The sequence below is a fragment of the Megascapheus bottae genome, chromosome 36, assembly GCF_031878675.1.
Source record: "Megascapheus bottae isolate mThoBot1 chromosome 36, mThoBot2.hap1, whole genome shotgun sequence".
NCBI classification, from domain to species: domain Eukaryota; kingdom Metazoa; phylum Chordata; class Mammalia; order Rodentia; family Geomyidae; genus Megascapheus; species Megascapheus bottae.
The window spans coordinates 5,142,173-5,162,880 of NC_143544.1; the positions used below are offsets into that span (position 1 = coordinate 5,142,173).

Consider the following 20,708-nt stretch of genomic DNA (forward strand, 5'->3'; position numbering starts at 1 on the left):
CCTCTTAGGGTTTCCTTTGCTCATTAGTTATCAGACTGGTAGATTTTGAGATGACTCCTTCAGCTTCCAGACCCAAAGTTTCTCACTGCTTTCACCATTGTATCCTATCTCCTGGGTGAATCATTTTAGGGCTGCAGTCTAGCCAGGGACAAGTTGTCCTGAGATTAGCCTTGAGTTTAGAAGCTCTGCCAGGAAGCCAAATAAACCTTCCAAAAAACGGCTGCCTTTTCCACTGTGCCTGGATGCTATTGTCTGGAGGAAGAGGTAAAGGCAAAAAAAAAGAATAGCCAGAGAGGGTCTGAGGATGTCGACAACCTGCCTTCCGGAAAGCACGTCACTACTAAGGTTCTGAGGGCCTTTATCCATCTCAAGTTAGCAGATGAAGGCTTCATGGAAGACACAGAAGAACAAAGGGCCCTGGGCCATGAACATTGACTTTGCAGAATTAGGTCAAGCAGAAGAGAGGCAGCGGAAGACGCCGTTTGACGCACAACCACACAGCCCAGGAGTGTTCAGAGACAAGAGCCAGAAGAAGCCAAGGTCAGCCTGCCACCCGGGCTACGTGGACTCTGCATCCTGACGTGCTCTGGGCTGCACCGGAAACCCAGCCTGTACTTCGTACAACTTTGGACACCTTGCTTTTGGTCAAAACGGATGAGAAATCCTGTGGAAGAATAACTTTAGCCGATCTTTGTTAGAGAATCTCTGCTATGGAGAACTGGGCAGGCTTGATGGAGTTTACACTTGAATATACTTAAAACAGGTCAGCAAAATGAAAGCTTTTTCCCATCTCCACTTTTGACTTCAAGACAAAGCTCCCTGGCACTCAGTATAGAGGAAGGGTTGGTGGGGGGGGATCTTAGGTCTCAGTGTTCTTTACATTACCTTGTGTGCACAGGGACACATTGACGCAAAACCTCAGCAAGTGCACCTCACTTCCCAGCCCTGGGTTACCTGTCCTGGGTCTGCTCCTCATTGCACCAGAGCCTGACGATTCTTGCCTTTTCTGTCTGAGAGGGCTGTGAGGAGGATCAAAGAAAAACACAAAATATAAACCTACCTTGGAGCTTTAAAGTTGCAGCAAGGATGGGACGGCCTCTTGCCAGAGCCTTCCGTGTGTGGACCCACAAAGGGAAAAGCTGCCATAAAGTGGGCTTCTTGGAATGGTGGAGAAAATGAGGGAGGAGACTAGAAGAAGACATTTTTAAGAAGAAGCAGGGAGAGGAAGGGAGTTGTGATTGTCAGTCTCTTTCCTCTTTCTACTGGTGGGTAGCAGAGGGAGGTGGGTGGGGCACTAACCCTAAGTGATCTTGTCTTCCTTCTCCACTTAGGGAATTCTGTGCAACCTGGCAGGCAAAACCACCTGGGGTGCTTGAGGCTCAGGGCGACAGTTGTGGCTGTGTCCTCGCCTGACCCTGTCCTCTAGGCAGGCCTTTTAAGCACCATACCTGGCTAAAGCTTCCTCTTCTTCAGTTAGACTCAAGAGCCGCTGGCAACTCCACGACTCCCTGCGTCAATGGAAAGTGCTGTGGAATGAGAGAGATGCTGAGGAAACAAATTCAGGGTGCATTGCTGGTAGTAGGGAGCCGAGAGAGCATATCCCAGGGTTAGTGTAGGAGTTGGGATGGTGAAAGCAGCTGGAAGTCTTGCTTGCAGGGGGAGCAGCAGGACTGGCTTATGCAGTGCTCTGCTGGCTGTGAGTAGGGCAGGGGCCCAGCCTGGCAGGAGCTTAGGCTGTGCACAATCTCTAAGGCCAAGCGGGGGCCTGCTAATCAAGGGTCCTGACGTCAGCCCCCTGGCCTGTCCAGGGGCGGTGGTGGCTGGATTGGCAGCAGTACACTCAGTACTGTACTTCATGTCCTGAGCTGGACCCAGACTCATTTCATCAGGACCTCTGTGCCCTCCCACACCTCCAGCTCTGGGCAACAGGGGCTTATCTAGAACCCAGGGAGGTCGAGGAACGAGGGTAGGAAGAACACGGGCTCCCTCTGAGCTTAGCGAACTGAACTACCCATGCTGGTTGGCTCTCCAAGTGTTAGCTATGGCTCCCAGGACAAACTTGGGTCCAGTGGGCCCAGCTGCTTCTTAAAGTTGAGCTCTGCAGGGCCTAACAGGACAGTTGGTTTCATTGAGAGATTTTGTCAAAGAAGTTATATTTAGCCTGAAGGAAGGTCACAGGACATGAAACCATCACCATCAGTCTGTTTTTTTTTTCTTCCCATGGGTTTGTGGGGCTTGAACTCAAGGCCTGGTCCCTGTCCCTGAGCCTCTTTGTGCTCAAGGCTAGCGCTCTACCACCTGAGCCACAAGTGCCACTTCTGACTTTTGAATGGTTAATCGGAAATAAGAGTCTCACGGGGACTTTTCGGTCTGGGCGGGCTTTGAACCATGATCCTTGGATCTCAGCCTTCTGAATAGCTAGGATTACAGCTGGGAGCCACTGGCAGCTGGCCACCCTCCGTCTTTTTCATTTCAAATTGTTTAGTAGAAGGTCGGCAAAAGCTTGACCCTAAGATATGAATACTAGGGAAGGATGTGGATGTAAATATGTGTGTGTGCGTGTGCATATATATATATATATATATATATATATATATATATGCCATGCTGAACCTTGCTGTCCAGGGCCCAGGAGTGGAAAGTCACAGCAGGGCAAGGTCATGGTAAGCCCCCCACATCGGGGTCTTTATGCCCCTTGAGCGTATGCAGGCCTCTTACTCCCACCAGGGATTCTTGACGATATTAGAAATGTTACATAGGAGATTAGAGCTACAGGCCATTCATCTTGTCACCTTTGTCCAAAGCTGCCGCCATCATGCCCAGGTTGTCGTCGGCATCACCACTGCAGTCCTCGTCAACATCACTGTCACCCTCACGGCCGTCTTCATCCTCGTTGTAACCATGACCATCATGACATCAGACACCTATAGAAAGACTTAGATTGCTCAGGTTAAAGCCTCAATTACTGCTATTTTAACAGCAAAATCCAGGTCTGGGGAGACCTGCCTCCACTTCAGGGCCAGACTGGGCATGCTTCCAGTGGTGAAGGACTGGAAGAAGCAGCCTTAGAGGTACAATTATTTGGCTCGGCAGCCGAATGGGTCTGAAGGTTTGCGTATTAGAATTACTGAAGATTTTTTCTAAGTCCTGACAAGGGGACCATACCCTGGACTATTTAAATCCAAACTATGGAGGAAGAGGAGGGACAAGGGGGACCAACAGCCAGGTGACCCTTAATCTATAGTCAGTGCTGAGAACCACAGGTGGAGAGGCAGTTTTTTGGGGGTGGTGTAGGGCACCACCTTTCAAAAGCAGCATGTCAATGCATCACCTGAGCATCTGGTTGAATGGAGGGTCTAAGCAACGGGTCTTGGCTGGAGTCTGAGCTGTGCGTCTCCGTCAAGCTCCCAGGTCATGCTGAGGCTGCTGGTCCTCCCATCATGCTTTGATCCTAGCTACGTGACACTGCTAAAAACCTTCAATGACTCTGGGTCCAGTCTCCTCACCTGTAAAACGAGGCAACATACATACTTGATTTCCAAATGCAAGTAACATTTCTTATTGCCTGGCACAGAGGATAATGTTTTTGTATTGCTTGGCAGAAATATAGCTCATATGATATTTAATCTTGCTGCTCAGAGGATTACCGGTCTCCTTGGGTCACACCAGGTTTCTGCCATGGATTCCTCTCCAGGGGTGAGGACTGGGGGAGCTAGAGAGATGGAAGAAATCAGGACTTGGAGGTATTCAGGTGCTCATGAAGACACTAAAAATGCATGACTTCAAGCTCCACATCCTGCTTTTCATTAAGGGATCAGGAAAACTTAATGGAACTCACACATAACCAGGAAACTCACACATAGACCCTGGAAACAGAATTAAGACATAGTTCCATGGGGCCGGGGGTTTGGCCTAGTGGTAGAGTGCCTGCCTAGCATGCACAAAGACCTGGGTTCAATTCCTCGGCACCACATACATAGGAAAAAGCTGGAAGTGGTGCTGAGGCTCAAGTGGTAGAGCTCTAGCCTTGAGAAAATCCAAGGACAGGGTTCATGGCCTGAGTTCAAGCCCAGGACTGGAAAAAAAAAAAAAAGACATGGTTCCTGCCATCCGGCAGCCAGGAACATGGCCTTGGAGTGCAGGCACTCACAGGTAGAGGCGGAGGTCTTCAGGGGAAGGGGTCCCCTGTGCCCTCTGAACATGTTACAGATCAGGAACGGGCAGTTCTGGGTTCTGGTCACCCCATAGCCACTTAGTAGCCTTGTGTCTGAGGCAGTGCAAATCTACTCTAAAATCTGTCTGGCAGTAACAGGGGAGATTAAGTGGGGTCATGTCTATTAAAGGGCCTGGGGGAAGAAGTTTGATATGTGAATACACAGGGCTCCTTTCTAATAAAGGCCCCAGAGCTCCCTGTCCTGAAGTTGACACAGGTTGGCCTCAGAAACAAATGAAAAGCTATTTGCTTCTGATCCCCAGAGGCTTTTGTCCATGGAGTCAGAGATGAGAGCCACAGGCTTAGCCTGAGGAGGGACCGCTGATCCACAGAGAGGTGGAGAAAGAAGCTTTGAGAGTCAAGGGGATAAAGGCTGCTTCAGCCACCCCAAGACAGGACACTTGAGGTTTACGTATCCCGCGTGCCTGTACTGTCCTCCCAGGCAGGCCTCCTCCTGAGACAGAGCCTAGCCTGAATAGGAGGAGCAGGAAGGATAGATAAGTCTAACCCTTGCTTCCCACCTCAATTTTCAGACATTAAATTTGACCCTTAGTAGCAATGTCTGGCACAGACTGGGATCCTGCCTGCTCTCTTGCTCTGCGTTTCCTGTGCCCTCTGCTCTCCTGCCCTTAGAAGGGGATCCCCTCAGAAGGGGTTGGCTGAGGCCACTGGAAAGCCCAGGCCCTGTTTGGATATCTCTTCTCAGGCTCTGTCCCCTCTAATCTGAGGTAGCATGGCCAGCAAATGCCTGCCCTTAAGGGGAAAGGGTTAGATGTGTGACTTAATAAGGTTGAGAGCCACAAGTAATCCCCTAAGTACTTTGCCTTGTAACCTAAGATTATCTGGCCTGCAAACACCTGTTTTCACCCCTTTGCTGATAGTAGTATAAAAAGCTTGCTAGTTAATGACTCTAGGAACGACAACGGGTACAAGCATTTGTCCTACCTTGGAAGTATCTCCTCGTGAGCCGGGCTGCACGTGCCTTGTCAGTAAAGTTGAGGGAGGACTGGAAGGGCTCACCCAAGTTTCCATTCTATACACAATCATCAGGACCTTTGTGGAGCGACTGGAAGGTCGGGGTCAGGGTTGGGGGCAGGGTTCTCAGGTTAGTGCAGCCAGCCACTGACTCCTTCAGTTATGGACAGCAGGTCAGTCGAACTCCTGGAGCTATGAGAGGGAGCCACACACCACCCTCCCAGGAGAGGGAGCTAGACTGGTGTAGACTCTTGAGAAAGCAGGGCCAGTGCCGACCCTGTGAACTGACCAATCATGTTCTAATCATTTAGAACTGCAAGTCCCTGCTTCGGGTGGCACAGAAGATGGTGGCAATTTGTTGGAGAATCATTTCTCTGCTGGAGACGCAAGTCTAGAGGAGAAAGAAAGGGCGCTCTATGCAGACGCGACCCCTCCAGACAAGAATCTGCTCCTTCACTACCCAGACGGCAGGGAGACTGAGACCCTGGAGCAGCCCACCACTGGGGTCCCCCCTGCTGCCACAGGCCCGGGCTCTGAGCCCAAAGCCGACCTCTCCAATGCCTCAGCTGCAGAGTCAGAATCCCCTGAGGATGCTGCGGGGCCTGGGGAGGGAGAGCAGGGATCACCAGCGGGAGACTGCCTTCCCCTAGGAGGGGCTGAGGGGCCCACAGATCAGGAGAGGCCAGAATTCAGTTCAGGAGAGAAGGAGACTGGGCCAGGGCTCTCCACAGAGGGGCCTGTTGATGGGGAGGCAGAAGCACAGGTGGGGAATGGTGAGGTCCCCAAGGGTGCTGAGGGGGGCCTAGGAAACAGCCTTGTTCAGAGAGCCGCAGAAGAAGGGAGCACAGCACCTAAAGCCAACAGAGCCTCCTCTAGCGCGGAGGGTGAAGAGGCAGAAGACGGGGCCAGCCCAGGATCTGATCTCCAGCCAGCAGAGCTGGATGGAGCCTTGGATACTGGCAAGTCAGCATCTGCGGAAGAATCAAAGTCTGATGCGGATGCAGAAGCTGGGGAGGGGGCTGAGGTCCAGCCTCAGGTTAATGCCCCAGAGGCAGAAGGCAAGGGGAGCGCAGAGCCAGGTCACCAGCCCTCAGAGATAGAAGAAACACTGAACACCACATCTGCTGACATAGAACTAGAGGCTGAGATGGACACCGAAGCTGGGGAGGGGGCTGAGGACCAGGAGGCTGGCCAGGCCACAGAGACCAGTGAAGAGCTCAGTGACACTCTGGGGCTGGGGAGTTCTGGGGCTGGGGAGGCAGAAGAGAAGCACTCCTCCCAGGACCAGCCACCTGAAGAGGGCCCAGACACAGCATCCTCTGAGGAAGAAGGTGTAAGCGAGGAGGAAGGAGAGGTATCTGATGAAGAGTCTGGAGAAGACAGTGGTGACGGGGCCAGCTCTGAAGAAGAAGGTGCCTCAGGGCAGGCTGGGGAGCCCCAGGAAGCATCAGGACCTATAGAGCCTACGGAGGAAGGGGTACAGCACAGCACAGAGGATTTGAATACAGAGCCTGAGGAGGGTGGTGAGGCCCAGAACACGGGGGAAGAGGAGCCTGAAGAGGACCGCCAAGGGAGGGGAAATCCTACCACTGCTACCCAGGGTAGGATTGAATTCCTTAGAGCAATCCCAACAACACCTTGCACAGTTGCTTGAACTCAGGGCCTGAGCACTGTCCTTGGGCTTTCTCAAGGCTAGAGCTCTACCACTTGAGCCTCAGCACCACTTCCGGCTTTTTTCTATGTATGTGGTACCAAGGAATCGAACCTGGGTCTTCATGCATGCTAGGCAAGCACTTTAACCACTAGGCCAAACCCCCGGCCCCCACAGTTGCATTCTTTATGGAAGTCTTCCATGTAGCGAGGCAGACAGGGTAGGTGGGAGAACCCCTAGCTACTCCTGGCCAGGTCAGGGAGGGTCTCATTCCAGGAGCCACTGAGTGAGAAGATCCATAAGGACCTGGCCACTTACCTTTGGGTCACTAAGTGTCTGGAGGAGTCCGACGGCCGGCTCAAAGCTCGGGGATTGGCTGTGGATGGAGGTGCAGGGAGTTGGTGGAGTGGTTGGGAACCAGATGTTTACCTCATGGAAACTGGGTCTCCCCTAACAACCTTGCAGAAGAGGCACAGGAAACTGGAACTGAGGGGCGAGGATTTTAGTATGGTAATTCCAACTGGTCTCCCATATACACTTAGGTCAAAGGGCCAGGGTATGGGAGAGGGTGGTGGAGGGCAGGGGAAAGCTATTGGGTAGAGTCAGACATGTATCTGATGCCAGAGATGGCAGGACCTGCAGGCCTCACTCCCAGTCTGTATGGACAGTATTTTAGAAGCTGGTTTTCAGGGTAAATATTGCGGTGAGGTTGTCACTTGCCCAGATGGCTTTCCACAGCTTTCCTTAACTCATGTACTGTCTGTCAAGTACTTGCACGCTCTGTAAAGGGGGCAGTTCTGACATCCATAAGATCCTCTCATTTTTTTTTTTTGTCCTCCTTGTTCTGGGTCTTGATGAGGATGTGTTTAGGTTTGACCTGAGATGCTTTAGGAGATAGAATGATACTGGACTCCTGCCCCATAGGCTTAAGTCTGCGCCTTCCAAATCTCAGCTCCTCTGAGTAGGCAAGTTGGCTACAGACCTTATGGCTGTGACCTTAGAGGCCCGGGACATCAGCAACACAAGTGTGGAAGCTGGCACAGAGGATGGGTGCATTGGTGTCTTTTGGTTGCTTGGTTAGAAGGACAGTTGACCCTATCTATACACAGGCACACACATACTCCAGGTACACTGCAGCAGCTCCTTCTGCCCTGCTTCCTGCCAGTGTGGTCTTTTTTTCCTCCCAGTTCTGGGGCACAAACTCGGGGCCTGAGCACTGTCGTTGGACTTTCTCAAGGCTAGAGCTCTACCACCTGAGCCATAGCACCACTTCTGGCCTTTTCTGTGTATGTGATACTGAGGAATTGAACCCTGGCCTTTGTGCATGCTAGGCAAGCACTCTACCACTCGGCCAAACTCCAGGGCACCCTGCCAGTGTAGTCTTGATAAGATGTTCATTCTATTGGTCGGTTGTCTGCTTAGAGCCTCACAGTGACTCCAGTTGCCTTGGGATGAGATTGAGAGCCCTACAGTGGCTTTTTACAGCTGTTTAGTCAGCTCCTCTGGACTTCTTCATCTTTGTGGTACCCAGCCCTCCCTCCCTCCTTGAACAGCTATGTCATTGCCCACTCCTCTCTCTGCTTCCTTAATTAATGCCTGCTGAGCAGCAGACCCTAGGGAAGTTTCTCCTGATCCCTGCTAAGCCTTCAGTACACTTCTTAGGCCCTCAAAATGGTAGGGAGTTTTCCTCCTGCAGCCTGGTCACTGATTGAAAGCCTCTTTCCCATATTAAATTGATTAGCTGTGTCCTCCTGGACTGTGAGAGAACTCCAGAAGAGCAGAAGCTGTGCTGGGGTGGGCTTGCTATATCCCATCATGAGACTTCCAGTTTGGCACGTTAGTGGGCACTCCGTACATTCATTTAGTTAAGTTTTGAGACAGAGTTTTATTATACAACCCAGGCTGGACTTGATTTGCTATCTTCTTGCTCGATTCTCTTTAATCCTGGGATTACAGGTGTGTTCTGCCATGCCCAACACGCAATACTTTTTTAAAAAAAATTATTATTATTGAATAAATAAAGCAGGTCATGACTGTTAGAAGTTGAGTTTGGAGTTTTAGATTCCAGAACTCAGTTCAGTTCAACCTGGCAACTTTGTTCAGGCCTGGCTCTGGCCTACCTCTGTGCCACTGAGCACTCGCCTGCTGTGGCTCTGCCCTGACTGCGCTGTTTTTTCTCCCTAGACGAGGCAGACGATGTGAGTGGAGAAGCGCCGTTGAGGGACCGCTCCCACATTGAGAAAACCCTGATGCTGAATGAGGACAAGCCAGCTGACGATTACTCAGGTAACCAAAGGAGGGAGACCGGCAGGGACAGCCCTGGGGTTGTCCTTGGGTAGAGTCTTGGAGGTGACGGGGAGCCAGAGAGCAGTAGCTCTGAGGCCAGAAAGGGCCTGCCTCAGGGAAGAGGAGAGCCCCAGAGGTGTAAGCTCTGTGGAAGGGGCCAAAGCAGGGGCTGGGAGGCCCTCCACACAAACGCATGGAGGGCAGATTCCAGGGTAGCCACCGATAGGATGTGCCAGCCTCTGTTCTCTGGAGGGGGGATGGTTAATAAGCATCCATCCCATGTGCTTGTTGTTTTCTTTTTAAGTTTACAAAGCTCTTTCATGTCTAGTGTTTCATTTCCAGCCTCATAGTAACCCAAGGGCTTTAGTGGGACTCCATGTCTTTCTGTTTGCCCATGAGCTAGCCAGGCTCAGAGCTAGGTGGTGATTTGCCCTTGTCATCCAGCCAGCAAGTGGCAGAACAGGTTGAGAACTTTGCTAGCTGGACCCCCAGTCCAGCCATCATTCCGGGCTGGATCCACACTGTTCTCTGTGTTGCTACGAGCTGCTGCTCTGGGAGGACACATGTGACATGGGTGACCCCCTCCTGGGGTTCTGGGGATTACAATGATGGGCAGAGGTAAGGGTGGCCATGCTGTAGGCTTCCTGGGCATCTAGCTTTGTACTCTCATGGCCTAGGGCTGCACGAGCAGGGTGGGTGGCAGAAGAAAGAGATGGGGTTCTGTCTCCAAGGAGAGGACCTTCCCTCAGGAGCAGGCAGGGCCAGGGCTTCCGCTTATTCAGTTGAGGTAGATAAGGAGAGAGGGGTTTTGTTGTTATTGTTGTTTTCCCTCCCAGAAAAATAGCTCAAGAGGCCTTGAGGGTAGGTAGGAGAAGGCTCTTGACGTTTTCTGATGGTTGGACCACCATGAGTGTGAACACATCACACCATCTCTGGGCTGCAGAAAGCCTGTGCTCCCCACTGGGCCACCTTGCCTGATGATGTCCTCTTGTTCCTCTCTGCCCTGCAGCGGTGCTACAGCGGCTTCGAAAGATCTACCATACATCCATCAAGCCCCTGGAGCAATCCTACAAATACAACGAGCTTCGGCAGCATGAGATTACAGGTACATCAGCAGGCCTGAGTCAGGGACACACCTCTGACTCCCGCCCCCCCCCCCCCCTCGTACCTCCAGTTACCTCCCCTGGTAACTGTGTGGCGCAGTGCAGCTCACAAGTTCCAGTGCCAGGGCCCAACTCTCCGGAGGGATGGACAGGACTGGGACTTCAGTCCTGTGAAGTTCTCCGTCATGGCTTGACAAGCAGCATTTCATGGTTGCATGTCTCAGAAATATAGACTTGATATCCTGGGTAGAGATGCCAACTTAGTTCCTTCTTATGTTCAGGAACCATCCAAGGCTCCCTGTCCACACGAGGGTGGTGTCTGAGCCTCTGATCGGCTGGGATTCCTTCCCTCCTCTCTATTTCTCTTCTCAGGTAGCTTTCCTTGGGTCTAGACTCTTTTTTTTTTTCTTTTTTTTGCCAGTCCTGGGCTTAAGTTCTACCACTAGGCCAAACTCCCAGCCCATGGAATTTTTTTTTTTTTTGCCAGTCCTGGGCTTGAACTCAGGGCCTGAGCACTGTCCTTGGACTTTCTCAAGGCTAGAGTTCTACCACTTGAGCCACAGCATCACTTCCAGCTTTTTTCTATACATGTGGTACTGAGGAATTGAACCCGGGTCTTTGTGCATGCTAGGCAAGCACTCTACCACTAGGCCAAACTCCCGGCCTTGTTTTTTTTTTTTTTTTTTGCCAGTCCTGGGCTTGAGCTCAGGGCCTGAGCACTTCAGCCTCAGCACCACTTCTGGCTTTTTTTTTTTTTTTTTCCTATGTATGTGGTACCGAGGAATCGAACCCGGGTCTTCATGCATGCTAGGCAAGCACTTTAACCACTAGGCCAAACTCCCGGCCCCTTGTTTTGTTTTTAAACAGTGTCTTGTTATACAGTCAGGCAGGCATATAACTCTGTTCCTTCTCCCAGGCAAAATACCCTGTTCTATAATTTCCTGTACTGTTTCTTGCATGCCTAAGAGCCAGTCACCCTCCTCTACTTCCAGGACCCTGTTGTGAGGTCACGCAGTCTCCCAGTGGCTTCCCCTGCCCTCTACACTGGCCTTCTCTTCTAGCCCTGACACTAGGCCATGGCAGTTCCTCCCAGGAAACTCTGGCCTTAAAGCAGCAGAGGCCAGGAGGCTGCTGTCTGCCCCAGGAATGGCGTTCCACAAGGACGGCCCATGTTCTTGGCTTCTGGCTTCGCTTTCTGGACTTGGCTCTTTTCTCTTAGTCTCTTGCCAGCTTTCTGTATGACCCCCTGTCCCTGGGGCTCATGGCTGGCCCCATCACTGGCCTCACATGCCTGCAATGCCCCCTGCTGGGGAGAGCCAGAACAGCAGCACCGGAAAGCCCTAGCAGAGATCAGAACTTTCAGATCCAGGGTTGACTTGGGCCTGTAATGTGGCTTTTGGTGAAATCTCTGTAGCCGTACGCCTGCTTCTCTCTCAGTCATCCTTTCTGTCCCCAGCCATATGGGGGCCATGCGTGTATTTACAGGCAGGGAAGGAAGGAACAGGAACAGGGTATTGCTTCCAGGCTGGCCACTTCTAAGACATTGTGTTCAACTGGATAAGGTGGTTCATACCTATCGAATCCAAGCTACTAAAGAGGCTGAGAACCGGAGGATTATGGCACGAAGCTAGCTTGGGCAGAAAAGTTGAAGACATTCCATCTCCATGAACTAGAAAAATACTGAACTAGAGGCACGGTTCATTGCACGGACACATCATGAACTAGCACAGCTAGCAAGAGCACGAGCCGCTGAGGTCAAGCCCCAGAGCCAGCACACAAAAAAGTTATGATACGGCATCTACAGTTCTGCATATACACATATTGACATATCTAAAAGTGATATGTTATACATGAGCCCCGGTACTGCACACAGTGGTGTACATGCCTGTAATTCAGCCCTTGGAAGGCTGAGGAAGGAAAATCTCATGTTTGAGACAGCCTGGGTTGCACTAGCTCCAAAATGGAAAAGAAGTCAGTATGGGTGTCAGGCTTTGTGCTATGCTCCTGGAGTCCCAGCTCCACAGGGGACCGAGGCAGGATGATCACTCAGGCCCCCGTGACGCTGAGACTAGACTGAGCAACATCTCACATTGACTTCATCCTGAAAAGATGAAGAGGTTGTACCTAGAGAGATGGAGGGAAGTGACAGGGCCCGTTTCATTCTATACATTTTAATATACATTTTTTACTTTTGAATCGATAAATGAAATTACATATAAAAAATGAGAGCAAAAGGGTCCACCCCAGGCTCAGGAGGATGAGGGTGTGGAGAACCTTGATGCCTCATTAATACAAGGCTGAGATTCAGAGGACTGCTGTGACAGCAGAGGCCTGTAGGTCAGCAATAAGACCAACCTCCTCTCCCATCCTTGCTCCTTTATTTTATTTGTTACTGATGAATAAGCCCAGAGTCTTTCATGCTTGCTAGACAAGTGTTCTACTAATGAATTACAGCCCACACACTATACCAACACTCTCCCCCCCATCCCTAGTTTTTATTGAGGGCGAGTGGGACTTGAACATAGGACCTGCTGCCTTCGTCTTTTTTGCTCATGGTTGGCTCTTTACTGCCGGAGCCAGCAGTAAAATACCTTTAGTTCCAGCTTTTTGCTGACTAGTTAGAGATAAAAGTCTCTTGGATTTGTGTGCTAGGTGGCATAGACCCATGATTCTCAGATTTCAGCTTCCTGAGTAGCTAAGATTATAGGCTTGAACCCCTGGTGCCTGGAGCCCACTCCTACTTGTGAAAACAGAACTTTACTTTTTCTTAGGGTCTAGTAGGAATGACCTAATCATTCCTGCTCCCCAGCCTGGCCTCTAGAAGGACCTTGGACACAGGCCTAAGATTACAAGGATTCCCAGTGTAGTGTTTACTCTTGGACACTGGCAAATTTGACTTGTATTATGGGAGGCTCTAGAGCCTGGGGCTGGGCTGAGCTTCAGGGAGGGGTTCTGAGAGCCCAGTGAAGAAGAGAGTTGCAGAGCTGGAGACAGACAGAGCTGACTCTTGACAGTCTAAGATTCTATACGATATTTTTGGGTGACTGAAAAAAATCTGTTATCAGCTCTGGAGATAGTGCTCCTACAGTGAGATCCACCATTTCACTTCTGTTCCTAATTCCTGCTTCCCACAGATGGGGAGATTACTTCCAAGCCAATGGTGTTGTTCCTGGGACCGTGGAGTGTGGGCAAATCCACCATGATAAACTACCTCCTAGGGCTGGAAGACACTCGCTACCAGCTCTATACAGGTGAGCAATGCCTGAGTGACTGTTGGTAGATCAATAGTATGTGTAAAAGCACAAGGAAAAATGGCGACGTTTATGTAGCTCTTCAGTGTAACCATGGAAACCACATACAAGAGACAAGCAGCCATACTGTGACCACATTATTCAACCAAGTTGAAACAACTCAAATGTCCATCAGTGGATGAATGGATAACCATAATGTGGTCTGTCTGTGCAGTGTAATGTTAGCATTAGAAAGGAATGATGCATGCTCCCAGAATGCATCAGACGTATTTGACACATTACACATGAAATAAAGCCAGGCACAAAGGACAGATACTGCATGATTCCACGCATATGAGGAGTCACACCTACCTACAGTAGGAAAACTCGTAGGGACAGAGGTAGAGTAGAGGTTGCGGGGGGCCGTGGAAGATGATGTGGGGAGTTAGTGTTTAACGGGGACCCAGTTTTAGTTTGGGAAGACAATGAGTTTCTGGATGATGGATGGGGATGATTGTTTTGCAATAGTGCAAATACGTAGTGCCACTGAACTGTATGTGTAAAGACAGTTGAGATGGTAGATGTATGTTTGGTGTCTTTTACTGCAGTTGAATTGAAAAAGGGAACCACTAACATTGCACATATATCCTATGCTGTGGCAAACCACTTCTGAAACTCACACATCCACTCGCAATGGCCGTCTGCTCACCTCCCACTCTCCCATGCAGGAGCTGAGCCGACCACCTCCGAGTTCACAGTCCTCATGCACGGGCCCAAGCTGAAAACCATTGAGGGCATTGTCATGGCTGCCGACAGCTCCCGGTCCTTCTCACCCTTGGAGAAGTTTGGCCAGAATTTCCTGGAGAAGCTGATTGGTATCGAAGTTCCCCACAAACTTCTAGAACGGGTCACTTTTGTGGATACACCAGGCATCATTGAAAACCGAAAGCAGCAAGAGAGAGGTAAATTAGCACCCATTTCTAAATAACAAGATCTGTCTTTAAAAAACAAAAACAAAAAAAAACCCTACCATCTAGCTGGGTGCCAGTGGCTCATGCCTGTAATTCTGGCTACTCAGGATGCTGAGATATGAGTATTGTGGTTCAAAGCCAGCCCTGGCAGAAAAGTCCCTGTGGAACTCTTATCTCCAATGAATTGCTCAAAAAACGGAAGTGGAGCTGTGGTTCAAAGTGACAGAGCGCTAGCCTTGAGCGAAAGAGCTCAGAAACAGCACCTAGACCCTGAATTTAAACCTCACAGCCATCAACAACAACAACAACAAAATAAAAACAAAACCTCCTGAAACTACCATCCACTGTAGGCAGATGCAGGCTAGAGGGGTAGGTGAGGGGCTTGAAGAGGAAGTAAGGCCCAAGACCAGGAGTTGCACCTCCACCCCTTCTCTGTCACTTGATCCACTTGATCCCCCTGGACTTTGGAGGTGTCTTGTCCCCTTCCTACTTCCCCAAGAACTGGCTTGGTTTGGAGACTTGCTGGTATTTTTTTCTCAAGGCCTAGTCTTCCTGTAAGAGTTTCTAGAGGTCCAAGTTGGGGCCCACTTGTCTTTAGGAGGCCCAGCCTATCCTGGTAACAGTTGAATCTTAGTCAGGTATCGTTGATCTCTGGCTAAACTGGATGTAAGGTTTCTAGACCTGCCCTAGGTGGAACCTAACTAGCTTTTCTATTCTCACTTTCTGTTTTGTCAGGCCCACTTCAGTATAAACCTTTATCTGGCTTTCTAGCTGCCTGCTTGCTTTCAGATGGTAGAGGAATACCACTTTGGGCCTGGCAGGCATGAAACTAAGGCAAAGACCACTAAATGTTGCTGTGACACCAGGCCATCTGCACTGATGTGTCCTAAACAAGGCAGTTATAGGAAAAAGTGACCAGATGGCTGGTCTCCATTTGTGGTTTTGACTCTCATGGGTTATAACTAGACCCTGTTTTATTAGCAGCAGTATTATTGCTCATAATTACAATAGTAAGTCAACACTACTGCACTGATACTCATTATGTATTAGGTAATTTGATACATTACTGGTTGGTCATTGTAGGAAAAAATTCAGTGTTTGCAGTCTCCTCCTTTAGTAAACAAGAAAACTGAAGAAAGAAGGAAAAGGCTTTACAATATATTGAGCACCACTTTGTGACAGGCACCAATAATCAGGTGCTTTTCTTCTTTATAGCAGCACAGTATTCTTTCTTTCTTTCTTTCCTTCTTTCCTTCTTTCTTTCTTTCTTTCTTTCTTTCCTTCTTTCCTTCTTTCTTTTTTTTTTTGCCAGCCCTGCATCTTGGACTCAAGGCCTGGGCACTGTCCTTGGGCTTTCTCAAGGCTAGCACTCTACCACTTGAGCCACAGCTCTACTTCTGGCTTTTTCTGAGTCTGTGGTGATGAGGAATTGAACCCAGGGCTTCATGCATGCTAGGCAAGCACTCTACCACTAAGCCACAACCCCAGGCCAGTCTTCTTTTGTTGCCCTTCTCATTTTGTAGCCAAAGAGCTAGAGCTCAGGAGATCTACTGTCTGCCTGACCAGTGACAAAGCCCAAATTCCTGTCTAGGTCTTGGTATTACATCTGTTTCCTCCCCTACACCATGATCCTCTCTCATTCTTCTGCTCCTGTGACTTTTTTTTTTTAAATATCTTTGCTATTGCCCTAGATCTTTTAAGACATTCAGAAAATCTCTACTTGGAGCAAGTATTTTGTTTCCCTAGAGACTTGGATTCTGTGGTAGATTGAAAGAAAGTTCAGGCTGTTCCTGGTTGAAGGTTGATAAAGGGCAGGAGACACACAATTGGTTTCTCAGTCGTTTTCTAGAAACCCAGAAAGCCCTCTTTCCACACATGAATGGCTTGGTTGTGGAGGGAGGAGCAGATTTGAGTGAGTCATCCTCAGCCTGACTTCCCATTCCTGTCTCCCCAAGGCTATCCCTTCAACGACGTGTGCCAGTGGTTCATCGACAGGGCTGACCTCATCTTTGTTGTTTTTGACCCCACCAAGCTGGACGTGGGTCTGGAGCTGGAGATGCTCTTCCGCCAGCTGAAGGGACGTGAGTCCCAGATAAGGATCATCCTGAACAAGGCGGACAACCTGGCCACCCAGATGCTCATGCGTGTGTACGGGGCACTCTTCTGGAGCTTGGCACCCCTCATCAACGTCACAGAGCCCCCCCGGGTGTATGTCAGCTCCTTCTGGCCACAAGACTATAAGCCCGACACACACCGGGAGCTGTTCCTCAAAGAAGAGATCTCCCTCCTGGAAGATCTGAACCAAGTGATCGAGAACAGGTTGGAGAACAAGATCGCCTTCATCCGCCAGCACGCCATCCGGGTCCGCATTCACGCCCTTTTGGTGGACCGCTATCTGCAGACTTACAGGGACAAAATGACCTTCTTCAGTGACGGGGACCTGGTCTTTAAGGACATTGTGGAGGATCCTGATAAGTTCTACATCTTCAAGACCATCCTGGCAAAGACCAATGTCAGCAAGTTTGACCTCCCCAACCGTGAGGCCTACAAGGACTTCTTTGGCATCAACCCCATTTCCAATTTCAAACTCCTCTCTCAGCAGTGCTCTTACATGGGAGGTTGCTTTCTGGAGAAGATTGAGCGGGCCATAACCCAGGAGCTCCCCAGCCTCCTGGGGAGCCTTGGGCTTGGGAAGAATCTGGGTGCTCCCAACTGTGACAAAACAGGGTGTGGTGAGACCCCAAAGAATCGCTACAAGAAGCACTAGGGTTGTGGGTAGCTGTTCTCGGGTCCCTGTTGGAGAATGAGCTTGCGTCCTAAATGTCTGAGAAGCCCTGGTTTATTAACCCTTTGAGCCACAGTGGCGAGAATCAGTACACATTGGAGATCTGGGACTTGGTTGAGGCTGGTGGTGATGGGGCAGGTGCGTGGAACTGGCAGTGGGGGTGGGGAGAGGAAACTGTGAACTGCAGTGTGCTTGTCTTGTTGTTTCAGTGAAGAAGCCTGGGTGAGGGAGAGCAAGTAGCAACCCTTGCTTTTCCTGGGTCCTGTCTGGAAGGGACAGAGAACAGCTAGATTCTAGTGCCTACTAAATCCACGAGATCAAATAAGCTATATGCAGCTGGAATTCCTTTACCCCTGTAAGCTGGGCAGATATAGTGAAGTCCGAGTGACATGGAGTCCTCAGGTCTGTGTCAACTCCTTCCACACACAGTCTTCTGTTTGTTCCTCATCCCTCCTCACTTCCCTGTCAAGCTTGAGTTGACTTTCAGCAGTGGACAATCTCCTGAATCTGAATCTACCTGGGTTTTGAGCCTGTCCCAGGAACCTCTTTCCTGTTTCCCCATGGAAGGTGGCTGTGCCTAGCACACCAGAACACCCAGAGAGAACAAGAGCTCCCACGCCGGGGTGAATGTCTGCCTCCTGACCTGTCAGTTCTTTGACATTTCACCTGGGGAGCTTGGACACTCCATAGGCCCTCAGAGCAGGGTGAGATGGTGGTGTCTTCAGGCCATTCTGCCCCTAGAAGGGATTGAAATGAAGATACTAGAAGGGCTCGGGGGTTAATTGGTTTGCAGTGTGTCTTTATTGCATGTCTTGGAAAACTCAGATCCTAAAGGCATTGAGTTGCAGAGAGGATAATGGAGGCCTTGCTTCTTGGTCTTGGGGACTTCTCTGGGCAGCCAGCCTCTCCCAGGTTTAGGCAGAGGCCGCTGAGACAGCTTCTCTGTGGAAACACGTGGCAGAGGAGTTGCTCCTGCTGGTTCCCATGACTATGGCTTTTCCTTTCTTCTCCATTCCCTGATGCGTCAACACTTAAAACTCAGAGCGTGTTCCTAGGAGCAGAACCAGCACCAGCCATTCAGCACCTACCCCTATGGCAACCAAGGCCTAAGGTCCAGTTTCCACTTGCACGTGAGGCAGGTGAATGTGCCACAGGCCAACAAAACACCAGTGAGTGTAAGTTTGAGTGTACATCATCACAGAGAGAGATTGAGGAAATGACATGTGAGGCCCACACATAGCACCATGTTGGAAGGGAAGGCCGGGGGCCTGGGCGGCCTTTGGATGGAGCATGCCCAGTGAAACAATGAGGGTGCAGGGTGGCCCAGAGTTGCCTCAGGCAGCCTTTCCAGCACAGCCAACAGCTCTTCTTGGGAGCAAGCTGCCATAGATGCCTTGACCATGAGATTGAGTTATCTACCAGCACCAGAAACTCATCTGGATCAGAGGAAGGCTGAGCCAGAGTTCCTTCCTCTGAGGACCCAGGCTGATAAGCAGATCCAGGACCAACGGGGTCCACACGGAGAACTGCAGTTTGGAGTTTGTGTTTCTCTGAATTCTTAGCAGTCCAGCACATCCTGGGAGGGAGGCTGCTGCTTTGGACTTCTTTGTGGAGAACCTCCACACAAGAGAGCCAGAAGCCCCAAAGCTGCTTGCACACACAACGCTGTCTCCAAGAAGCAAGTTAGTGGGGAAAGAAAAGCAGTTTCTGCCAGGGGCCATCCGTGGAGCCTGATGGCTGGGACTTAGGAGCTATAATCTGTCCTGGACTTTTCTTCCTTTAAAACCAACAGTCCCCTTGTCTCTTCTCTCCGTAACTTGCCCTTTTGGGAGTCTGCCCCCTGTGCCTTTCTCCTACATGGTCCTCAAGCTCGTGGGCTGCTTTTGGCATACCAGATTTTGTTTTTCTTTCTTTTTTCAATGCAGTCAGGGAAATAAAAAGTAGAACTATATGGACCTTGCCATAGCTGTCATTGTCACCATTGCTTTGGAGAAGCGGGTAGAATGGGGCTAATATTTGTATTTTTGAGGGGTTGCCTTATCAGTGTGCTGCTCTTTTGAATTTTTTTCTCTTCTCTATCTCTTCCTTTTCTTCCTCTCTCTGTTCTGTTCCTCTTTTTATTTACTGACCTACCTTTTCTCTGCTCAACAACAGTGCAGGTTAGAACCTGTTCTATCCTTTGTCTAGCTCTGTGGAGACAGATTTCAACAAGGATTCTCTTTTTTGGGGGGTGGGGAAGGCAGAGCTGGAAGTAGAGGAAATGTAGCATCCAGAGATTCCCCAAAAGGAGTATCTGTGAATGTCTGTGCCGGAATGTGGCTGATCCTTTCCAGTGTTTTTTTGTTTTTTTTTTTTCATTTAAAATTCAGCAGGGAAAACGTCTCAATAAAGTTCCAATCTCTCTTTAACACCTTGTCCTTCCTTTAACACAGTGCATGAGACATAGGACCTCGTCACTTTGTGCCACTGGAATGCATAAGTATCTGCTGGAAAAGTAAAGGTGGTGACTGGAGTTTTGCTTGCTTGTTTCGTTTCTTTGAGACAAGATCTTGCTATGTTGTTCAGGCTTGCCTCAAACTTGGGAGCCTTCTAGCTCAGTCTCCCACATGTTGGGAATTACAGGTGTGTGCCACATGCCTGGTTTGATGGCATGTTCTGTGTTGAATGTGCATGGCCCCTATGTGGAAGGGCGGGGAGGGTCTGGGGTGGGAGAGTGGCTGGAGTCATTTTGTGACTATGTGTGTGGATTATAGATTGTAGAGGAGTGTGTGTGGGCAGATGTGTGAGTGAGGTTAACCTGGGTGGCCTGGGAGACAAGGGCAGAGGCAGTCACAGGAAGCCAACCTGCCAGTCCATGGATTGCAGGTGAAAAGGCCTTGAAAGCCCACGAGTACCATCCTCTGTGGTATTGGGATCAATCATTTTCTAACCCAAGGAAATCTTAATTTTTCTCTAAGAGACCATAAAGGCAATACAAAGGTGAAGTATTAGGAAAAAAACAAAAAACAAACAACAGAAACCAAGAGCAGTGACATAAAGATGTCTGTAGAAAAGGAATAGTCCAGAGGTTGTGCCCCCCCCCCTTCTCCTAAGGAGAAACTACAAAGAAACATTTCCTGTACCTATTAATGTGTCTCTGGGGAAAGGAACCAGTTTCCAAAGTACCTAAAATACCCAAGCTTCAGGCCTGGAAGTATGAGCAAACACACTTACGGGTAATGCACTAATTGTAACAGCCAAAGCTCTGTGTGCATTATCACATTTTATCCTCGCAGTAACTCCACAGGGAGGTGGCTGGGAAGTACAGTTAAGCACATCAACTGGAATCTGATTAATCAGGATTGATCCTGGGTTTCCTCACATACTTAGCCTTAGGCAAATGACTGAACACTCACTTTCCTTACTCAGAAAATAGATACAGATCATCCCTCCCTTCAGGAGGGGGTGGTTATAGAAGAGATGAAATGATTTGATGCATGCAACACACATGCTTA

General features: G+C 49.8%; 1 protein-coding gene across 1 annotated transcript; it reads left to right on the forward strand.

The window, feature by feature from the left end:
• Positions 1-379: 379 nt before the first annotated feature.
• On the forward strand, positions 380-19,175 carry Srl (sarcalumenin). Its single transcript, XM_090324678.1, has 9 exons — positions 380-540; positions 2,805-2,895; positions 2,981-2,990; positions 5,500-6,789; positions 9,024-9,125; positions 10,135-10,230; positions 13,363-13,479; positions 14,187-14,420; positions 16,385-19,175. Exons 1-9 carry the CDS (start codon positions 380-382, stop codon positions 17,194-17,196), a joined length of 2,913 nt encoding a protein of 970 aa, XP_090180804.1. The 3' UTR covers positions 17,197-19,175.
• The last annotated feature ends 1,533 nt before the right edge of the window (positions 19,176-20,708 follow it).